Source organism: Antedon mediterranea, chromosome 1, assembly GCF_964355755.1.
Source record: "Antedon mediterranea chromosome 1, ecAntMedi1.1, whole genome shotgun sequence".
Classification (NCBI taxonomy): Eukaryota; Metazoa; Echinodermata; class Crinoidea; order Comatulida; family Antedonidae; genus Antedon; species Antedon mediterranea.
The window spans coordinates 40,160,154-40,184,704 of NC_092670.1; the positions used below are offsets into that span (position 1 = coordinate 40,160,154).

The 24,551-nt window shown below is 33.2% G+C and overlaps 2 protein-coding genes across 2 annotated transcripts; both read right to left on the reverse strand.

Annotated features, from left to right (window-relative positions):
• Positions 1-4,501: 4,501 nt before the first annotated feature.
• LOC140039947 (phosducin-like protein 3) lies at positions 4,502-10,456 on the reverse strand. The gene is made up of 6 exons (XM_072085539.1): positions 10,345-10,456; positions 9,575-9,704; positions 9,248-9,329; positions 7,534-7,677; positions 6,775-6,983; positions 4,502-6,175 (listed from the first exon to the last, which is right to left on the reverse strand). The coding sequence occupies exons 1-6, from the start codon at positions 10,348-10,350 to the stop codon at positions 6,039-6,041; spliced, it is 708 nt and encodes a 235-aa protein (XP_071941640.1). The 5' UTR covers positions 10,351-10,456; the 3' UTR covers positions 4,502-6,038.
• A 109-nt stretch (positions 10,457-10,565) lies between these two features.
• Positions 10,566-23,253, reverse strand: LOC140039979 (ras-related protein Ral-A-like). Its single transcript, XM_072085578.1, has 5 exons — positions 23,094-23,253; positions 17,793-17,976; positions 17,227-17,435; positions 16,881-17,064; positions 10,566-13,862 (listed from the first exon to the last, which is right to left on the reverse strand). Exons 2-5 carry the CDS (start codon positions 17,892-17,894, stop codon positions 13,749-13,751), a joined length of 609 nt encoding a protein of 202 aa, XP_071941679.1. The 5' UTR covers positions 17,895-17,976; positions 23,094-23,253; the 3' UTR covers positions 10,566-13,748.
• Positions 23,254-24,551: the final 1,298 nt, after the last annotated feature.

The following is a 24,551-nucleotide window of genomic DNA, read 5'->3' on the forward strand; positions in this document are numbered from 1 at the left end:
TCAATTGCATGTTGCTGCATGCGCTGAAATTAAGTATGGAACGCCATTTGTGCAAATTTGGATCTGTACACCTAGCTTCTTTCTTGATGTAGTATATACATATATATTTTTATCGGGATTTCTATTTCTACAAAATGGTCTACCGCATTAAATCAAGGAGTAAAGTACTCCATGGTTAAATTTAACACTCAATAGTTTCTCCATTCTTCATACACATTCCAGTTAAATTAGTAGGCTAACCAAGTTAAGTTTAAATAAAATCGTTACGACCAAACTCCCCTAAATGTTCTTTGAATATCAGAAAAATATGGTAGTATAATACATGAATAACATTTATACAATCATATGACAAATTATATAAATTAAACAGTTATGACAGTAGGCCTACTATTTAAAAAAAAAAATACATTTTTCTGCGTTATATATTATTATTATAGGAAACATATCGACTGTAAAAATTATAATGTAACAACAACAATCAATCAACATTTTAAAACTAGTCAAGGACGGTCCTACAAGCGACACGAATAATCCATCGCTTTATGATTGAAAACTACTTCGATCACCAGGTCATTTGAACCAGCCAATGGCTAAATTTACAATTACAGTACCATACTAATTACCCATGCAATCACAAGTATACACAAATATAAAAAATATATGGACATAACATTTCATGTATAATATAATACATCTAAAATATAAAGAAAACCATTGATAGAAACTATAAATACACAGAAAAAGATACTTGGAAAAAGTTAGGCTACAAATGGCCTATTATTGCTGTTAAGAAGTTAAAGGCCAGGTGCGGGCAAAAAATTTCTATTGATCATACATTCCAATAATTATCGATCTATAGTTTCCCCTATGTTTCATAATTTTTGGAATTTTCTTTGTGTTACAAGACCTTGTTGAAAATAAGCACTTTCTTATCAGTGGGGGATAGTTCAAATTACACAGTAAAATCTCTATTCTTTTGTACACAAATTTTGTAAATAGAGCGGCATTTTAAAAAGCTATGAAAAATAAACGGTGTGGTAAAAAATGTTATCAGATGACTAAATATAGGTAATATAACTTGAATATTACATTTCTGGTATTTTTATTCAAGTTCAGATTTTTATTTTCATGCTATAACAAAAATTATCCACCGTATATCCACCATCTTTTTTCACCTGCTAGGGAGTCACCAGACATGTTGTTACATTATGTTAACTACCTAACTACTGAAAAAAAGTCTTCCTGGTTTTTATGGAAGAATTTTGCAAAATTTTGTATTTGACCATATCAAGGGGGAAATTCATGTTTATTCATCTTGATTTCTGTTACAAATATTTGATTTATGTACAATTAACCAAATATTATATTTAAAATTCATGCCTGTACCTGAGCTTTAAGGTAGAAAGGTTTTATTCGAGAAGGTGGACGTAGGGGTTACTCCAAATGATGTTCTATGGGGTGGGGTGTTTATTCGAGGGGCCTTTTATTTAAAGCGGGGCGTTTATTCGAATAAATACGGTGCGAGTTCTTACGATTTTAGCTTTAACCATACAAGAGAGTTCACAGTCGTAAATGTGATAGCGCGGTAAACAGACTTAGCACGTAGGAAGTGAATATACCACTGGACCATTATCTTTAGTTTAGTTGAGTTTAGTTTCAGATTTTATTTCACACCACAAAATATAACACAATAAATACATTTTTTTTTTTTTATATAAATGATAAAAAATGTGTGTGGAGATTGCATTAAGCCAATTTGGCTTTAGGTCTGAACCTTCAAATGAAACAAATATATACATGTAAAAATAGTAATGACTGAAATAAGCAAGATACAATATATGTGCACTTATAAAAAGTTCTTTTAGTAGTGCAAAAAGAAGAGGAAAAAAACTAAAGTGCATAACTATGATGATAATAATAATAAAAACTTTATTTAATCACGGTAACACTTGTTCACCTCAATGGTGTTTTTTGACAAGGCTGTAAGACATACACAAAACAATTAAACAATTAACAACAACAGTTTATCTTAATTTACACTTAAATTAGAATTTTACAATAGATTGTAAAAGTCAAATTTACAAAAGAATAAACATCAAAATGAACAAAGCATAGTCTATTTTTACTTAAATAATTAAACTTAATACTATTAAGATATTAAATAAATTATTAATAAGAATTTAACTAAAAACTGAAAATCTTAATTTACACATCTACATTAAGATTTATTTACAGTAAAATAGAATTTTTAAATTTGTAAAATCCAAATCATACAAAAGAGTGAACACCAAAATTAACATTAAAAATAATTAGGCCTACTTACAAATAAATGCTCCTGCATATTAACCTTATTGAATTGAACACCTTTAATAATTGTTTATATTTTTTTAAAGAAGCTAAAGTATTTGACAATTTAAGATTAAAAGGCATAGTATTCCATAAATATGGTCCATAAGATGTCCTACGTAATAAAATAGAAAACCTTTCATAAAATGATATTTTTTGAAGTCGAAGACCTAGTATTATAAGAATGCAATTGACAAAAATATGAAAATCTTTAAAAGTCATCTTGAAATCAATCTATTCGTAAAAAATAAGCTTTACTACGTACTAATACCACTGCAACCAACCTTGTTGAATTGAATGAAAATATAATTATTTTATTAGGCTACTGACGGTTTGTTGGGTGATGATTCGAAATGATTTGAAAACAAACCAATTTTAGATCAGCCTATTTCAATACCACAATTTCAATCGACATAAAATAATACATTAAACTTAGGCTTTCAAATGTATTTAATACATCATGTAAATGAAGCAAAAACATACAATACAATATTAAAAATAGGTTAAATCTCTTTTAGAATTTAGAATTTCACTTTGAGAGTCCGCCCTCATTCGGCTACCAAAGATCGAAATGGGGATTCCCCTTCTCGTACCAGGTTGATGATGATTGGTGAAATATGATCACGTGGTCAAGTTTTTCTAACGTGGCGGGAACATGAATCGTTCGCGAACTTTCTATTTAGTATCTGTCAAGAAGTGTCAAGAAGAGAAGAAGAGGATCGCGTATAGACAACAACTGCATAAAATACTGTTATAAAATATATTGTCTGTTGTTAATTTATTATAGTTATATTGTGTAATAATTCTGAAGATGGCCAAGAGAGAATATGAAGCACATTCAGGTGATAATTTATACAAAAAGCTAAAAAGCAATGACGACGATATCGACCTAGGCCTACTAGGCCTACTAGGCGTAGGCCTAGGCCACCACCGGTCAGATGTTGTAGAGCTGACGCCGCAGAAGCCGAGTGATAAAATAGAATGCGGAGAGTGTGTTACTACTTTGGAAATCAAGTATGAGGTGGATGAGAATACAAAGATATTAAATATTACGATTACGAAATGCAAGGCACACGCTCTTGGTTATATCCTACAGCTGTTGGATGATGTACTGCGAGAAGATCCAGACATCTTGTTGGACAAAAAGGGAGTGTCACTGTCAGCAGACAAGAAGAAAGTTGTTGAAGACTTTAAAAGGTTACCCCCAGATGGCAAGAAATTATTTGCAAGACTTTACACGAGGAAGCAGGGATGGATTAAGGTTGATGAACTACATTACAACGAAATTATTGACCTGGCTGATGCTATTCAGAAGTTAGCTGCATCTGGATTCATTGATGATGACCTGCAAAACCCTGAACAGATTTTGAAACTATTAACCCTAAAAGAACTGAAAGCATTTGCAAATGAGAAGAAGATAAAGCTGAAAGGTACAAAGAAGGAGGAACTAGTACAGCAAATGCTGGTAAACAGATTCCAAACAGAAATATTCAACAAAGCGAAGGAAAATATTGGTAGGTGCATTCAACTTGGATCGAATCAAAGAGAAGTGTTCCGTGAATTACTGGATAGATACGGCTGGAAAGAATTGAACAGTCGAGGAATTTACAAACACAAAGATTGTCCGGTGAAAATGATGTTTGCATATTATAAGCCTAATCATCATGAGAATTTTTATCAAACCACCACCAAAGAAATAACCACTACTACCAGCGCAGCTGCCCACAGCTTGTCTTGTCCAGAGTGTCGTACAAAAATAATGGTTTCTGTGATACTGGGAAATGACGATGAGCTGACCAATCAACAGGAGGCTGGTGGTGGGGACAAGTGCTGAATTAAAATGCTTTTTTTTTTCTGGTAAAGGAAAAGACTCTTTTTGCTGTTTAGGGTAGGATGCTTGCTTAGTTTGTTGTGTTAATGTAGAAATTAATTATTCCTATTTTATCAAATACTGAGTACAGGTATCAGTTTATTTAAATGAAATAAAAACATTTTTTAAAGATCTTTAAAAACACAAGTTGTATAGCACAGTAGTGCACTATCGGAATCCTAATATAAATTAGATGATATAGTACAGGTACTTAAGTAATAATATTTGAATATGAATTAGTTGATCTCTTGGAATGTTCTCTTTTTATGTAACTTTGATTATACCGTATTTATTTGAATAAACGCCCGGGGCCTATACTTATTTCCTCGAATAAACGCCCCGCCATATTAATATACACAATATTGTATTACAACACATTTCTTTTTGTAGTAGAATTCATTGACTGACATGACCCTACAATTTACCAAGCATTTTGATACACTTTTTACTGTGTGTTATCACGTTTCTATATTAATTGTGTTAATCTTTTTCAAATCTATGGCCTATTTAATTGATTGTACAAGGTACCGTAACATACACCCAAAAAAATTAACGGCTCCCCTGTATAAACAGCTTCCTCAAACAAACGATCCCCACCACATCCACCCACCCCTGGAGCATTTATTCGAATGAATACGGGTACTTTAAATACAACTTTTAATTTTGACCTTGTGATTACCTTAAAAGGTATTTTCATTCATGAAATTGAATAAAGTTTTAGTTCAGTAACATTGTTTCAATTTTCATTTTTTAATTAGAACAAATGTTTATTGCTAATCTATGGTTGTAAAAAATACACAAGGGAATGAATGAATGCAAGTATCATATAGTTAACACTATGACATGTTGCACAACTTTGATTGCATCTGGATTATACATGTCAAAGCAAAGCGTTCCGGAACAATAGCGAAAATTTGAAACACATGAAGCGGTAATGTACAATGCGGAACCAAGTGTAATTTACACTACACATAGATGCAAAAGAACTTCCGTGGACTGCAACATACACATTCGGATTTAAAGTGCGGTAACGGCTAAGAGTGCTCACCGAAACCCAGGGGGCGAAGAGTTTAAGCGGGGACATTCAGACCGTCTATTATTATTATTAATGAAACCAGTTTCCAGTCTACATTCATAATTTAAAATATATAATACGGTAATTAAATGCATTTAAGTTCACTATTAAAAAAATAAAAAACAAGTGTACAATATTTTCTGTACAGAGTGTTTAAAAATGTCCATCTTTAATTTAAGCTATAAATCAACCATCAATTGACAATTATCAAAGTTACTGGAATAAAAATATCCAGCTACCATCTTAAAGTTGTTGAGCAGCGGGACCTTTACTTGAGTAAAAACTTCACTTGATGTTAGAGACAGATGTACTTGGAGTTGCAATGAGACGGACCTGCTTGAAGTTTAAGTGACATCTAATTTTGAGTTGTAGCAAGACAGACCTACTAAAAAGTTGTAGGTGACACAGCTGCTTGAAGTTATAGGTGACATAGCTACTTGAAGTTGTAGGTGGCACAGCTACTTGCAACTGCAGGTGACACAGCTGCTTGAAGTTATAGGTGACACAGCTACTTGCAACTGTAGATGACATATCTGCTTCAAGTTGTAGGTGACATATCTGCTTCAAGTTGTAGGTGACATTTGCTTTTGAGTTACAGGTGACATATATGCTTGAAATTGTAGATGACACAGCTGCTTCAAGTTGTAGATGACGCAGCTGCTTCAAGTTGTAGGTGACACAGCTACTTGCAACTGCAGGTGACGTACCTGCTTCAAGTTGTCACAAACTATTATTGGTAGACCAATATTAGTAGTCATCATCAGAGCTGTCCTCGTTGTTTTCTTTGCCTGTTGATATTGTTAAAGTACTTCTTTGTTTTGGTTTTGGCTTTTCTTCCATGTCTGTTTTCATTGCACCTATTTGTGACAAATTCCACTCAAGATCTAAAATGTAAAGCAAAACATTTATAGAATTGCAGAATCACAAATGGTGCTTGGGTGTGTTACGACGACATAAACAAACAAGGTTCTAATGATTGAGATTTGATTAAAGATGTATTGTACCCTAAAAACATGAAAAATGAAGATTAATAAAATCAGACTTTAAATAGGCCATTTTGCAGTTTTAAGTTATTCACTTCTGTTTAAAAAAAATTATTTCACTGATTTGAAACAGTTAATTTTAACTAAAATCATTGTCTGACACTAAACAGACAATTTAAGCATTTTTGCTTTAAATTACACTTTTTTCAGGTAAATTTTTTTTTTTCCGATCCAGTTTTTGGTCAAAGTGGATAACTATTACGCGACATTAAAATGGCATGTTCAACAAAAAATTTTGGGAAAAAAATGGTTTAGAGGGACAATATATCTTAAAGTTTAACTGATAAGTTGTGCTACAGAAACATGGCCACAGACAAAATCTAACCAATCAAAACGTCAACATACCTTCAACTGTGAGGTTCATTCCGCCAAACATTTGAGGTCCTATCAACTGTGCCTTCATATCATACAAAATCTAACCAATCAAAACGTTAACATACCTTCAACTGTGAGGTTCATTCCGCCAAACATTTGAGGTCCTATCAACTGTGCCTTCATATCATTTTCATAATAAACAAATATAGTTGGTAGATTTTTATCTGGGAAGTTTGGAATACAAGTTGTAGAAATGGACTTCAGAAACTTAGTTGCTGGAAACTTTGCTGATAGCTGACCGAGGTATTGGTTGATGAGGGTACACAGCGGTATGCTTTGTAAAAGAAACAAAATAATTACATTAAAAAAAAATATTTTTTATTATTAAATCAATCTATTTATAAAATTAATACTCTCATTAGCTTTAATTATTGAGTGTTTTTCCAAAAGCTTTTGCATTTTTTTCTGCCTATTTTGTTTCAGCATTTTTCTAAATCGCAACTGAGTTCCAGTCACGGTTATCAACAGAATAGTTATTTTGTTCAGTTATTTGCCTTTGAGCCTGTTCTCCAATTGCAATATATTTGCGCAAAGCAAACATTCCTGACTTCCCGATCGGTTACGCATTTTCTCACCCTGACAAGCAGCAGATGAAACTGCATGTGCATTTTCGTAAATAAATAGTGGAAAACAGGCTTAAAGCTCTGTCCACACTGGCAAACTTTATGTGACATCAAAATATGATGTGCCCATATATGGGCATGATGATGTCATATCACTACCAAATTTAAGCATATCACTACTACATTTTTGGGTACATCACACTGTTTTGATAGTGTAGACAGAGCTTAAGAAATAGTGGATGCTCCTGTTGGTTACCTTACCCTTGTTTGTATAGATGTAAAACAACCCAGACACCATCTCCTGCTTCATTTACTTCTTTAACATAATCTATTCCAGATATTTCCTTCACACTTCCATAGATTTCCTTTTGTTGTAATCGTTTCATTTCTGCTAATCTTTGTTGCCTAATTAAAAAAGTAATCAAAGTAATCAAAGTGATCTGCAAGAAGGAAACAAAAACCAACCACATATTTATTGATTATGCAACAAGAAACAATGACACCACATTTTCATCATTAGGTATAAGAACAATTTAACCTTGTAGTTTTATAGAGGGGGATATAAGACCACTTTAACCTTGGTAGTTTTATAGAGGGGGCTATAATTTAAGGCCACTTGACATTTTTATTTATTATGCTTTTAACTTTATGACAACGAGCTTCACATCGAAATGAAACTAAACCTTGATTCTACACAATTGGTAATTGTGCAACAGGGATGTCACCAGCTTTTTGGAGTGCTGGTCGGCAAATTCCGCCCCCCCCCCCCCGGGGGGGGGGGGGTACTATACCCCCCGGGGTTGTCGTTATTTTAGCGAAACATAAAGAATTATGAAAATAAATAACAACAAATTGCGTCAGGTCTAGGCCTAACCTTGTACCACCGGGGAGTCGCCGTTAATATTCGCGAAAACAAAAAAACGCATACGAAATGAATAGCAATAGATCGCGTCAGGCTTAGGCCTAGCCTTGGTAGACACTACGACCACTACTAGGCCTAGCCAAGGCTTAGATAGATGCCCCAAAATCTGAATTCCACAAAAACAGGCGCTTCCTTATTTAGGCCTAATCCCTAATCAAATACTGTAGATAAATTATTAACCTAGACCTTAATACTACTTGTTGCTCGATATAATGTTCGTGTTCTTTTGCGCGAGAGTTTTTTAGCGTATTCGCGAATTCCGGATTTTGTGTTTCACAACTGTGCGGCAAGCATGTAGTGGATGGCCGGCAAGAACAGACACGTGTTTATGGGTTAACTGAAGTTCAGCAACCTGAAGTTATCCAGGGACGTGTAATTATTGTACCATGCTCGACGATCATTAACGAACGAATTTGCCCGGTCTCACTGAACCATGCGCATGTTTTTTTATTTTTTTTAATAGTTCGTAGAGTACAAAAATGTAAAACTAGTAACATAATATAATTAAAGCAGGGTGACAAAACATTCAGCAATTAAAAATTATTTTGTTTGGGTCTATGTAGTTGTACATTTTTAATTACTGCGTACTTGTTTGTATTTTTAATCTGTGCAAAATAAAACGCTTGAATGGTCGCTATGTGAACTTTAAACTTGTACACTGTGCCTGTGTAGCACGTTGTTCGCCATGACTCACAAGCTGTAACAATGAATACCAGGGCAGGGTAGGCCTGGTATTGTGTTACTGTTACAAATAAAGTAATGTACGTAACCACGGAAACATTTGCTGTAGTCTTTTGTCTTATCTATATGAGGCTAGCTTGTCTGTTATTAACGATGTGCTAGGTAAAATGTTTTAGTACGAATTTTAGTTAGGCCTAGGCCTAATATAAATATCGTAATGATTAATAATAATAGTGGTGGTCGGCAGCCTGTAAATCCTGGTCGGAAATGTTGAGTGCTGGTCGGGGCCGACCAGCGCCGACCAGCGTGGTGACATCCCTGGTGCAATCTTAAAGTTTAGAAAACACAAAAAAGGAATCATTTCAAACTGACCTATACTGTAATAAAACTCTTTCATCTTCATCATCTTCTAACTCATCCAATTCATCTATTGTCATTTCTTCATATGGTTTACCTACAGCAGAATAGAAAAAAAAAAGTTAGAAACATTCATACAGTATAGTAAAACAAATACTCAACATGTACTGTACAGTATGTTGGTTTTCACAAAATAAATAAGTCTGTATTAGAGGTGTTTATGCTAACCAATCACAATATGTATTCTCATTTAACATAAATTTTGCAGGGCTGTGGTTCCAAAGCTTTGATAGGGTACTGTATACCTAGTCATTTTTGTTGAGTGTTGATGAGGATACCTACTTGCATTTGAATTCTGTATCTTATCTTCCATCATTTCGATAATTTGATCCTCTGTAACTTCCTCCTCTTTTGGGGGAAGAATACCCTTCTGTCGAAGGATGTCATTCCACTCGGTGTCTTCATTGGGATCCTTTATTAAGGAAAGTATTACATTTTAGAAATTAAAATACTGTAAATAATTCTTGTACTTTTTTTATTTATTTATGAAATTATAATTCATATATTGTTTAGCAATTTATCAGCAGAGTTCTCAAGTTACTTCCATGACTTTATGATGATGCCAGGAGTGTCACACAGACAGTTGCTCCACATAATAGGCCTACCTAGCTAGGTCTGAAATCTCAATATTTATTTTTTGTAAATTAAAAAGTTAGAGATGGTTTTAATTTTATCAAATAATTTTTTTCTTTTTTTAATTATGGTATGGAAAACATTTTAATTATTATTAATACAGACCTACAAAATTCAATCACAATATCAAAAACAGGGAATTCCCAATTTTAGTGGCCTGGCCCTACAAGTACAACCATACCTCCATGGTACAACAAAATCTGCTGCTAGGCCAGCTTACCAGAGATGACCATATTAGGGCATCCATAACAAGCAATACGCAAACCTCGAACTCTAGGTGGGTCCAGGCTATTTACTCGCCTTCTCTGTCCGGCGGGCCTACCCAAAATATAAACAGTTTTAACTTTCTCAGACTAAAAACAATAAAAATGCTACCTCAAATAGATCATAGCAATGAATATAGGACATTTTATAGTTACCTGCATCGTGTTTTACTTGTGTTTTAGGACGAATAAAGTTAGTTAGTCGAAGAATTACGGATTACACACATGCGATGTCTTCCTGTTTATAGATTATACCCTTTGACACCGACGACGCATCAACATACCCAAACAACAGAGGGGGCGTGTAGATTTCTAGAATTTTCTTTATCGCTTTTAAATTAACAAAATACTAATCATGACCAATGCATTCTCCATGATTCATGTTTTCAATATTTATTTTTAAAATCAATGATACATGATAATTATTATAAATTCATGCTAAAGCAAGTGTAAAGACTGTTAACCACCGCGGCGCATCTTTTTTTCTGAAAATAAACAACTAAAATTGTGAAACTCAAATCTGATATTGTTTGCAGAAAAGCTACTATTTTTTATGATAGGCAATTTATCACTTAAAAAAGAAAAGAAAATTATATAGATGGGTTTTATACTTCAGATATATTATCACCCCCTGAAAAAATAGCTTTAGCAATTTGTTGTTGAATATATACTTGACAAATTAATGTTCTGTCTTGACAACACATAGTTATTCAATTTGACCAATGGGATGGGCAAAAAATGTAAGCAACATGAAATAGTCAACCGGAGCTGGCTGTCAGACAATGTTTGGTTTAATTTTGTCTTTTTATAAGTGAAATCTTTATTTTGTTGGTTTTTTTTTTCTGTGGAAGTAAATAACTTAAATAGAGGTTTGATTTAATTACCATACAGATATTTATTTCATTGCAACACAAGGAGGTAAGGCACAATGCAAGTCATTTGACCAATCACAATTATTCAAACTGTCACCATGTCATAGGTCAACTCGCTTGCATCATTGCATTGCATCCTAGTGGAAACCAAGCTCTAAAATTAAATAAAGGAATTAAGTGATGAGTCATATAGGTTAGTAAGCAGTAAGTGCTTCATTAGCTGTGCCTCCAATTATCTTGTCTCTCTTTAAATCAATTAAAGATCCAATCCTTAAGCCATCAGCATATTACTACTTAATCCAGTTGTTGACGCAACAAACTATCTTATAACCCATGATACTAGGTAGCAGACTTTATAGGAGACTAGAGATCATTCACTAGGTTAAGATAACCCAATAGACTAGTTCAGTTATAAGTAAACTATTGAACAGACTAGGTTATTCACACCAGTTATCAGCAAAGTATTGTTAACAGACTAGGTTATTCACCAGTTATCAGCAAAGTATTGTTAACAGACTAGGTTATTCACCAGTTTCATCAGATAACTCATTAATAACAGAGTTGTTTATTCACCAGTTATCAGCTATTAACAGACTAGGTTATCAACAACTTTCCAATTCTAAAGTAGTATTTTAAAAAGTTCTTCATTGACTAAAATTACAAAATTACTAACATGAAATATGATTTTCAATTGAAAACAATTTTCTCATAAACAGTAGTGTAACATTAATAACCACAACATTTTTAAAAATGCATGTTCTTTATATAAAATTAATAGAAAAGTTATTAAATTCAATTGGTTAAATACTATTTTAAAAGCAAAATAAAAAGAAGGCCTTTACAGTGGTTCATTTTGAATCACACAGGCCTGTAAGGTTTGTAAAGCACAGCCTCCTCCTAAGATATAAATCAAATTCTAAGTTTATTTCATTCTTTAAATTATTCTATGTAGTTACTGCATTTTCTGAATTCTCACAGTAATAACACGTATATAATGTAAAGCTCTGTCTACACTATCAATATTACTTACTATTTGCGAAATACGGTAGTGATGCTTAAATATAGTAGTGATATGCCCAAATATGGTAGTGATATGACATCATGTCCATATGGGCGCATCATATTTTTTTGTCGCATAAAGTTTGATAGTGTAGACAGGGCTTTACTCTGTTAGCTCTGTTGCAATGTAAAAGTTTATGATGGCAACTATTGAGATAAACAATGTGTATGTTTACCAAAAAACAGCTTGCTAAATAATTGCATAAACTGGTTATAAACAACATATAGTTACTGCAGTAACTACAGTAGAATAATTACACGAGATAATACATCTAGAGTATGTTAATTTTCAACACATCAACATATTCATTGGAGACCAATAATCCATCTTCATTGATTGTAATGTAAACAACTCTCAACACAGGTTTGTAACATAAATTAACTGGAGGCAGCGGTGGGTGGAAATCTGTGCTACGTACGTATAAAAGGTTTGATAGTACAAAAACAAAAAATGCAGAGATCTATGGCCTGTGATTTGTAAACTTAAATGGGCAAAAAGTTCAAATTAAAAATTAACTATGTTTTCTTTGTTTCTGGTTATGAGAGACTAGTTTTCTGTGTGTCTGGTTATGAGAGACTAGTGTTCTGTGTGTCTGGTTATGAGAGACTAGTTTTCTGAGTGTCTGGTTATGAGAGACTAGTTTTCTGAGTGTCTGGTATCAGTCATGTAAAAATCATCTATTATTTTTCAATTTTAATAGAATTTACATAGAAACTCTTTGTTTATATAGATATCATATAGATGATTATAATTGTACTGTACAATTATGGGGTTAGTAGCAGTGATCAAGTCCAATTTGGCCTAAATAAATAAAACGTTAAAAAATATATTTATAAATAATTTTGGTCAAACTGGTATCACAGTATAAAATTAAATGATTTGCACCATGCTTACATTAGCTTCATATTGACAAATTATTAATGGTTTTCTATGGTTTCTATGGATATAAATGTGGATAAAAAAAAGTTAAACATTCAAAATATAAGACAGATGTCCTTATAGGTGAACTAATTCCTTTCACACAAGTTATCAATCATGTACGTAATCAATCACATTATCCTCATTCCCTCGTGACTTTTGAATAATAATGTGAATTAACTACAAATTTTCCTTCAAACTTGCAAGGGAATGATCAATCATTTTATTATCTAAACCTAAAGTATGTTCACACTGACCTCGAATTGGAGAAAACTTTTATTTGGCTGTTACGCTAAAGTGTGGTTTCCACTAGCGACGAAGCGCAGTGACGTATTGACGCAAAGTACTGTATTGCGTAATCACAAGTGGAAACCGACGGCAGCAAACATCGCAGGTTTAATTTCACACAGGCGGGGAAAACACAATTATTGGAAGGGAATTTTCTTATGTTGCGTAGGCTGTTTAGTGGGAACCCAGCTTGTAGCTTAAATCTAGAGAATTGGGATTTAGAACCTTTTGAAATAATCAAATTTGATTTTAAAATTCTTTCAAATATTACATTATTACAAGTGCATTATTACAAGTGCACAGGCATAAATTACCCTCCATGCTCTTCTTCTACTTCCTGTTATTTCTGAATATCTTACTTGAACTTTAACCTTTTATATTGTGCTGGATATTTAAACTATATTTGTACAATGTTCATTTATTCAAAGAATTAAACATTTTCGTTTACTTTTCTTCTTTTTCTTTTCTTTTCCATTTTGTGTACTTTCTTCGGCCGCTTTCTGTTCACTTATTTTCCTCATTAAATCATAGAAAACCTAAAATTAAAAATAAATGATGATAAAATGACAACCAAAAGTCGGGACATTCTTAACATCAAATAATAGACAGAAAAGAATAAAGATAGAAAATAGGATCGAAGATAGGAGAAAGATTTTTTTTTTTAATAGGGGAGAGAGGTGAGAAAAGAAATAAAAATTGGAAAGAGTATGTAACAGATTAAACATTCATTTCATTGCCTAATTGTTTATGCATCCATCCCACAGTTTGTAAAAACAGTGAAAAGTTGAGATTGTTATAATAGAAGAGTTTAAAATATTCATATAGATATTTAAGGAAAATTGTAAGGGTTTTACAAAATTGTACTGAACCTTAAAGGACAACTTGACGTATTAGGGAGGTACATAGGATTTCAGAACAATCATGAGATTTAGGATATCGCCGCACACATTTGTGATTGTTCTGAAATCCTATACTATGTACATTCCTAATACGGTTCTCGGTCAAGTTGTCCTTTAATACATACCGTACTACATTAATGTACAACCCTTATCAACATTCTCCCTGGTACATACTACATTAATGTACAACCCTTATCAACATTCTCCCTGATACATACTACATTAATGTACAAACCTTATCAACATTCTCCCTGATACATACTTCATAAATGCACAACCCTTATCAACATTCTCCCTGGTACATACTACATTAATGTACAACCCTTATCAACATTCTCCCTGGTACATACTACATAAATGTACAACCCTTATCAACATTCTCTCTGATACATACTACATTAATGTACAACCCTTATCAACATTCTCCCTGGTACATACTACATTAATGTACAACCCTTATCAACATTCTCCCTGATACATACTACATTAATGTACAAACCTTATCAACATTCTCCCTGGTACATACTACATTAATGTACAACCCTTATCAACATTCTCACTTATACATACTACATTAATGTACAAACCTTATCAACATTCTCACTTATACATACTACATTAATGTACAAACCTTATCAACATTCTCACTTATACATACTACATTAATGTACAACCCTTATCAACATTCTCCCTGGTACATACTTCATAAATGTACAACCCTTATCAACATTCTCCCTGGTACATACTACATTAATGCACAAACCTTATCAACATTCTCTCTGATACATACTACATTAATGTACAACCCTTATCAACATTCTCCCTGGTACATACTACATTAATGCACAAACCTTATCAACATTCTCTCTGATACATACTACATTAATGTACAACCCTTATCAACATTCTCCCTGGTACATACTACATTAATGTACAAACCTTATCAACATTCTCACTGATACATACTACATTAATGTACAACCCTTATCAACATTCTCCCTGGTACATACTACATTAATGTACAAACCTTATCAACATTCTCCCTGATACATACTACATTAATGTACAACCCTTATCAACATTCTCCCTGGTACATACTACATTAATGCACACACCTTATCAACATTCTCCCTGGTACATACTACATTAATGCACAACCCTTATCAACATTCTCCCTGATACATACTACATTAATGTACAACCCTTATCAACATTCTCCCTGATACATACTACATTAATGTACAAACCTTATCAACATTCTCCCTGGTACATACTACATTAATGTACAACCCTTATCAACATTCTCCCTGGTACATACTACATTAATGTACAAACCTTATCAACATTCTCCCTGGTACATACTACATTAATGTACAACCCTTATCAACATTCACCCTAATACATACTACATTAAAGTACAACCCTTATCAACATTCACCCTAATACATACTACATTAATGTACAAACCTTATCAACATTCTCACTGATACATACTACATTAATGTACAAACCTTATCAACATTCTCCCTGGTACATACTACATTAATATACAACCCTTATCAACATTCTCGCTGATACATACTACATTAATGTACAAACCTTATCAACATTCTCCCTGGTACATACTACATTAATGCACAAACCTTATCAACATTCTCTCTGATACATACTACATTAATGTACAACCCTTATCAACATTCTCCCTGGTACATACTACATTAATGTACAAACCTTATCAACATTCTCACTGATACATACTACATTAATGTACAACCCTTATCAACATTCTCCCTGGTACATACTACATTAATGTACAAACCTTATCAACATTCTCCCTGATACATACTACATTAATGTACAACCCTTATCAACATTCTCCCTGGTACATACTACATTAATGCACACACCTTATCAACATTCTCCCTGGTACATACTACATTAATGCACAACCCTTATCAACATTCTCCCTGATACATACTACATTAATGTACAACCCTTATCAACATTCTCCCTGATACATACTACATTAATGTACAAACCTTATCAACATTCTCCCTGGTACATACTACATTAATGTACAACCCTTATCAACATTCTCCCTGGTACATACTACATTAATGTACAAACCTTATCAACATTCTCCCTGGTACATACTACATTAATGTACAACCCTTATCAACATTCACCCTAATACATACTACATTAATGTACAACCCTTATCAACATTCACCCTAATACATACTACATTAATGTACAAACCTTATCAACATTCTCACTGATACATACTACATTAATGTACAAACCTTATCAACATTCTCCCTGGTACATACTACATTAATATACAACCCTTATCAACATTCTCGCTGATACATACTACATTAATGTACAAACCTTATCAACATTCTCCCTGATACATACTACATTAATGTACAACCCTTATCAACATTCTCGCTGATACATACTACATTAATGTACAACCCTTATCAACATTCTCCCTGATACATACTACATTAATGTACAAACCTTATCAACATTCTCCCTGATACATACTACATTAATGTACAAACCTTATCAACATTCTCCCTGATACATACTACATTAATGTACAACCCTTATCAACATTCTCCCTGGTACATACTACATTAATGTACAAACCTTATCAACATTCTCCCTGGTTTTTGCTGATGTTTCCACATAAGGAACATGCCAGCTTGTTGCTAGGTTACTAGCTTCTTCGTGACTAACTTGGCGTTTATCTTTCAAGTCAGCTTTGTTACCAACAAGCACAAACGGGATCTGTTCTTCTGTTCTATCGTGTTTTACTCTTAAAATTTGTTCTCTGCAAAAAAAAGTAAATTTGCTTCTATAGTTAAAAAGTGAATTTGGTAAATTTTCCAAAAACCCAAAGTTTGTACCGGATCCATTACAAATGTCATATAACTATTGTTGAAACCAGCTTTTCCAGAAAATCAAAACACATTTTTCAAGAATCTGTATTTACCTAAATTCTGACGTAGTTTGAAACGATTCCTGTTCAGTTATTGAGAAAACGCAGAGAAAGCCTTCTCCTGATCGGAAGTAATTATCTCGAATGGCAGCGTAGTCTTCCTGACCTGCAGTGTCCAGAATGTCTATTTGCACTTCTTCTCCGTCGAGTGTTACCTTCTTTCGGTAACTATCTGCTTTTGTAGGTTCATAGTCTTCAACAAACTAAAAACAAATCAATAAAATATAATAAATATAAACGGACGATGGTTTAAGTTTATTCAAACATGTTTACCATTTAACATGTTTACCATTAAACATGTCTACCATTAGACATGTTTACCATTAAACATGTCTACCATTAAACATGTCTACCATTAAACATGTCTACCATTAAACATGTCTACCATTAAACATGTCTACCATTAAACATGTGGTTACCTTTTTAATTTTTTTTTTTTTGTAAATTTACATTCTTTTGGTTTAGTTATTAAAACATTTAGATCCAGTAATATTAAACTTTAAAAGCTTTTTTTTATTGGTGCAATGTAAATGTTTGATTATTAATTATATGTATCTTACCTCATCATACATAAACTGTAAAGTGAGTGCTGACTTTCCAACGCCACCACTACCAACCATGATCACCTTATGGAGAGTTAGCTGTTGCTTTGGTTTAGACATGTTGCTCAATTACCAGTATCAGCAGCAGTACAGATGATAAGTATAAAACACTTCTTTTATCTCTAACTTTGGTAATTCAAACCTGGAATAGATAACACAAACACAATTAACAAGTCTATAATACCAATAACATGTACTTTTAGCTGTTTTCCTAAGCAAAGAACTATTTTAGACCACAGTAGATGAATTAATTAATTAATTCCTCCATCCATGTTTGTTTGCCAAAAGTATATTACTGTATGTACAAATATGAACATTAATCAACAAACAACAGGAGGAAATAGACTGTTTCCATAGGAAATTATTAAGAATAATTATAAATTAAATGACCCAACAAAATCAGAAATATAGCAGAACAAAAGAACTTAAATTACGTAACAGTTGTTTAGGCCAAAAAAAAACCATTGTTAATATTATTACTGTATGAACAAATATAATCCAATGTTCAAGTATAATCAGCCCTCCCTAACTCAAGCCAAATTTCACTGATCGATAATTAATGCACATATACGACCCCCGGGAGAGGTGCGTCATTTGTCCGATGTGTGTGCGTAAAAAACTTTAAGCGACCATGACGCACCCATTTTTACGCACTGTGACCATGTTGTTCATGATATGGTGGGTGGTAAAGTGACAGACATTGACACACCATTATTCATTGATGTGACGTATCATCACAGTTTTTTGAAGCACCCTGTGTCAGTAATTATTTGTAAATGACGCACCCCTCACAAGGTCGTATAGTGGGTCAACAATTGAAAAGTGCATAATCCAATCCGTTCCCTAAATTTCATTCCACACTACTCACTGGGTCATTCATACAGTTAAAAACCTGGATCTTCATTATTATTAAATTCAATATGCTGCAACCCATTTACTTTTTGGTTAGTTAGAGTAAAATGGTATTTATACTAGTGTTGTGTTAGTAAAATTACAATAATATTAATTCACTGCTATTTGTATCTTAAATTGTTCATATTTAGAAGTTATTGTGTATCTTCAACCAAACATGATTGTTGAATGCAGTTCATTATCCATGCTTGATATGTCGTCAAGACAGAGCTACGCTTTTCATTTGTGATGACCTACAGTACATAGGACCTAACAAAATTGTTGATGTTCCGCAATTACTGTACTGTACTGTACAATAAAAGAAGGTTCTAAGGCACGTCTATGATGATAGAATCCAAGCTGCTTACTTTGGACACCTAGAACCAACCAAATTTCGTCAGACGACTTACAGTAGTGGGGGTTGAAATTGGTGGAGAGCCTAAAAATGGTGAATTATTTTAGGTGCCAAACTGCAATTAGTGTCCTATCTTTTTCATTACAATTTGCAAAATTTATGGGAGCCCGGGCCGGCTGCATCCCCACCCCCTGAATCCGCCTATGAGACTTGACAGAAATTGCCAAATCAAACTCATTGTACTGTATGCCATAGTAATGGCTTAAACAAATTAAAACTCCCTACTCTAGTGTGTAGTGATCTCAAATAGTTGTTGTCCAATCAGGTAGAGTCTGTTTAATTGAGTATATCACAAGGGTATAGTGCGAGTACAAGTGGCAGGTATTTCATTGGATAAGAACATTAAGTCATTATACTTAGTGTTTAATTGAGTATGTGATGGTTACAAGTGACAGGTATTATTAGATAAAATAACCTCACAAATGAAAATATAACCAGCATGCATTTTGAATGTCAAATTTTAAGCCGATTTCTAAAGTGTAAGTTTGGTACCCACTAGAGATGCAACGCAAGGACAAGCGCAACATAAGTGACTTGACCAATCATAAACAATGGATTATTCAAACTGTCGCATTGTTATTATGTAACAATTACTGTACCGTGTACGTGATATTATTTCTATCTTTTGGAAATACGTCAACGTACATGCATCATATCTATTATAGGTGTACCTAATAAAGTATTGTATCTTCCCTACTGATCAAAATTGAAATAGTATCCAACCTCACATATCAACTATAATACCTAATAAGGAAATAAATCAATAAATAAATACATTGTAAAATGTCTTTTACTTTAGAGGTAGTTTGTTTCTATTTAATGCATATTTTGCATAATCAAGTCATTTATCTCTATATCTCACGTAAACATCATATCGTAAATATTTACAGAATTACACAATATGTGACGTTGAAGCTTGACTCATTGGTAAATATGTAAACTTGGCAGGCCTGACATTTGACAAGATCACTTAAAATTTACAGTTTTTTAAAGGCCAGGTGCGGGCAACTATTGATCATACATTCCAATAATTATCGATCTATAGTTTCCCATACAGTATGTTTCATAATTTTTGGGATTTTATTTGTGTTACACAAGCTTGTTGAAAATAAGCACTTTCACAGTAAAATGTCTATTCTTTTTGTAAATAGAGAGGCATTTTAAAAAGCTATGAAAAATAAACGGTGTGGTAAAAAATGTTATCAGATGACTAAATATAGGTAATATAACTAGTATTTTACATTTCTGGTATCTTTATTCAACTTCAGATTGTTATTATCCACCGTATATCCACCATCTTTTTTTACTTTCTAGGGAGTCACCAGACACGTTATCTGGTTAATTGTACATAAATCAAGTATTTGTAAATAATTAATTTTCCTTAATATGGTAAAATACAAAATTTGGCAAAATTCTGCCATAAAAACTAGGAAGACTTTTTTTCAGTAGTTACAGTAGGTAGTTTAACCTAATGCAATATATTATATTTAAAATTCACGCCTGTACCTGAGCTTTAAAACCTTGCCTTTAATATCTTTGCTTTTTTTCCAATACACAGTAGAAGTCAATTAAATTACAAAATCCTAGGAGATATACAGTAAATATAAGATTTATCAAAAATTTCAAATACAAATGTTAATTGTACAATTGCAGCAATCCAATTAACAAAATACTTTTAGCCTCCACTCCCTTCAAAAACTAAATCTCAAATACTGTAGTCTGTACTTATACCGTTGGGACAGTCAAGTTTTATCATCATATTTTATCTCCACTGCTGTAGCTACAGTATAAATGTAAAGGGTGTTCCAGTGACTGAACCACGGTAGCGAGTTGACCAATCACACATTTGAATAATCCATATCTTAGCGTTGCGTTACAGTACGTCCTTGCGTTGCGTTGTGTCCTAGTGGGAACCAAGCTTTAGCTTTAAAGCTTTTGATTAAAATTATACGCTACTGAGTAGGCTAACAGTAATAATACTTAAAAATAATTACAAGCAATACTATTATATTAGATATAATCTAAAAATAATAAATGTGGAACTGGAAAACATGTAATAATAGTTTCTTCTTCAGTTTTTACAGTGTCTGCCAACATTGAAATATACAGTAATGAATAGTACTGTACTTTACATTATTAAACATGTTAAAATTCAGCATTTGACATCTGAAGTACAAACAGCTGACAGGCCAAGTGCAGAGCGTAAAGTGAATGTCAATTTACAGTTAATTTGCTTTTAAATCATCTCCAAGAATTTTAAAGATTAACTAAAGGATAGTGTAACCAATGAAAGATACTGTCCGAGCAAATACTGCAGAATGAATGTGGATGGATGGACCGTTTAGTAACAATAAGGTGGAAAGGAGGCATTAAAATAACCAAAGTACCATAACCCTCAAAAAGAAGCCCAAGGGCTTCTTTTTTTCTAATTCTTGGATGGTCTTCTTTTCAAGATTACTTTTCCAAACCAAAGAGGGAGGCTTCTTTTTTAGATGAATGCTGTAAATTTTGGGAAGTAATATGATTTTATGAGTAGGTATAAAAACACCATTTTAAACTAAATTTAAATTGAGAACCGTTCACACCGACTCATTTCAGATTGTGTACAATACTCAATGTGTGTTATCAAAAAGCGTAACGTACTGTAGTCCGGAGTTTTCCCCGGGCACCGGATCAAATCCGGGTATACTGTAAGTGTGAACCAACTTAAGTGTGATTTAAAAAAGATAATTATTTTGACATTTGATGAATAAATCAAAATAAATATTAAGACATAATGCGTAGAGTATTGTCTTGGCAACTGCCTATTGTTACAACAAGCAAGTACTGTAGGGAAGGAAGTGACTCAATACTACAAAAAGGAAATAATCTAATAGGAAAGCACTTGACTATTTGCTGTATTTCTATTATATGTTATAATACCAGTGCTATGTGAGTGCACCATTCTATAGTACATGGGTTTACTGGTAAATCCTAGAACATAGTAAAATCTTTGAGGAACCAGTAAATCCACTAAATTACTGTACTTTGGCGAGTAAATCATAGATTAGTGAAACCCTTGAAGGACCTGTAAATCCAATCAGTAACTGGGCGTTTTGACCAGTAATAACTTTGAAGAAATCTGTAAAATATCTTGGTAATAGAGCATTTTCCCAGTACAACAATCTTTCAAACAATATTAGTAACAAAACTATTGATTTCCTGTTAGATTTAATTCCAGTCTAGTATAAAAAGGATACTAGCCTAGTATTAGTAAAAATATTCCAATATATGACACCTGTATCGACAGTCAATAGTTTCTGCCATTTCTGAGTGCTCAACATTTTTTCTTATACTACCTAGTTCAGTCTATAATAATCCATTAAAATAGATGCATGACCCCAAATTGTAAAATAAATATGATTATTAAAATGCTGGTATAAATGTATACAAAGTGATGCTATCCAGATGATAAATGTTAGGCCTAATTATTATTATGTCATGTCATTTTAATCTATTTATTACTACCTAACCTAGCCTTAGCTAGGGGGCCTAGGCCTCTAACTTCTAAGCCAAGGCCTAGCCTAGACTAGAGAAGCAAACAACTAAAAGGCCTACATTCACATATTTTTAGGGATCTTAATTCTTATCATTAAATAATTATAATAATTATTATTTCCAATAAATTTTATTTATTTAATATGTAACTTATTTATTTAATTATATATTGCAGTTGGTATCTACTGTACTGCTGTAGCTAGCTAGGCCTATGCCGGTCTACACTTAAAGATTTTCAATTGAGCCCCTCCCTCTCCGTCCAACAGAGCCAAGCCTACGGACGATCCCAACAGAGAGAGGCCTAGCCTAGGCTAATCACAACAAAACGCGGACTGGCCTGGCTTAACTTTACACATGCTAGACTAGTAAATAACGAAGCTAAATTCGCCAAAAAAATATATAATACTAGACCAAACCTTTGTTAGATCCTATCACAGTCTTCGTATGTCATAAAATGTAATCAAGTAAGTAAAACATTAGGCCATAAAGCCCACCACTATTACTAAATACACAGAAAACACAGAGAAGGGCGGTGAGTGGTGTGTGTACTTCTCGTCTCTCGACGATCTCTCCTCACAACACACACGGAAATCTGGAATGGAACTGCTCTCCGATTGTGTACGGGGCGCCATTTGACACATTTATGTTTTTAACGGAAATTCAATGACATGATGTTGCTGTCCACACGTGTCTATCATCACGTCGAAGAAAGTCACTGAGGTCTCGGGTCCATTCTCTGCCGCTCGATCTGGGGTTCTAACTCCAATACTAACCTCTCTAGTAAACTACAAAAAAATCCACAACCGAGCTTTAGTAGTATAGGCAAGCGCGTTGGAAAATCGTTTGATGTCACCGTCGATGCATATCCTTCTATTCTTTAATCCATGCACATACATATAGTGGAGTTGTGCCTTGGTGGTTATGATGCTTGGCTACCACTTCAAGTGTCCGGGGTTCAAGTCCCGTCACATGTCAGGATTTTTTCTAAGGACAAAATTACAACTCCACTCCCAAAGACTTGTAATAAGACTTTGTTTATGTAGAGCATCTTGTGTATATGTTTGTCTTGTGAACCTCTGAGGGTCCCTATTGATCAGAAATTGCTGGATGGATCACCCTCATTAAATATGGTTAAAAAAAAACAAAAAAACATATATACTTTCACGGAAGTGAAACCACCTTTGCATCTATTAACACGTCATACACGCCTGTAAAAATAAATTACGTCATAGTATTAACGTATAAAGCGCTTCACATTAAAAGTCAGTTTCAATAAAATAAACAAAAATAAATAGATGAAAACATGGCTTCTTATATAAGTAGTGTTTAAATTATTTCTTCAATGTGGGTACCCACCCTGCATGCATGGGAACCATTCATCATTTTACCACTCTGTTTTTATTTCCTTTCCGAGGTTGTGGGATACCCTCTCTATTGAAGTGACTGATTTATGCCTTTTTGGTTCCTCTAAGTTTTTCCCTGCCTTATTTAATGTATTTTGCTGTTAACTTGTTTTTGTCTGCACCAGAAGGAGAGTAGCCTACTCGCATAGTAACTTGTCACTTTTCTACAATCCGCCAGACTGGTCTTAGTTTTCTTGTGTGTATTTTTTGTTATTGGTTTATATGTTTTATATGTCTTCTGGAAAATAAATGAATTGAATTGAAATCATTGAATTAAATCTGTATTTCATAGCTTATCAATTATATTGGCGTCAGCGTCAGTCTTAATATACTATGCATAAACACACAATGTTTTGTTGTGGGAGGATACTTGGCAATTTTAGATAGACATTATTTACGTAATCTTATTAGTTTTATACTCTAATTCTATTTCGTGTTTGTTTTTTATTTATCTTTTATACATTCTAATAT

Coding starts and splice junctions, on each gene's coding strand:
- LOC140039947 (XM_072085539.1), bottom strand. Junction 7,678..9,247: donor AGAGTTTTATTACAGTATAG/GTCAGTTTGAAA, acceptor TTTTTTAATTAG/GCAACAAAGATTAGCAGAAA. Junction 6,176..6,774: donor AATGAACCTCACAGTTGAAG/GTATGTTAACGT, acceptor TTTACATTTTAG/ATCTTGAGTGGAATTTGTCA.
- LOC140039979 (XM_072085578.1), bottom strand. CDS start 17,894: ATGTCTAAACCAAAGCAACAGCTAACTCTCCATAAGGTGATCATGGTT. Junction 17,065..17,226: donor CAAACTACGTCAGAATTTAG/GTAAATACAGAT, acceptor TTTTTTTTGCAG/AGAACAAATTTTAAGAGTAA. Junction 13,863..16,880: donor CCAGGGAGAATGTTGATAAG/GTTTGTACATTA, acceptor TTTTAATTTTAG/GTTTTCTATGATTTAATGAG.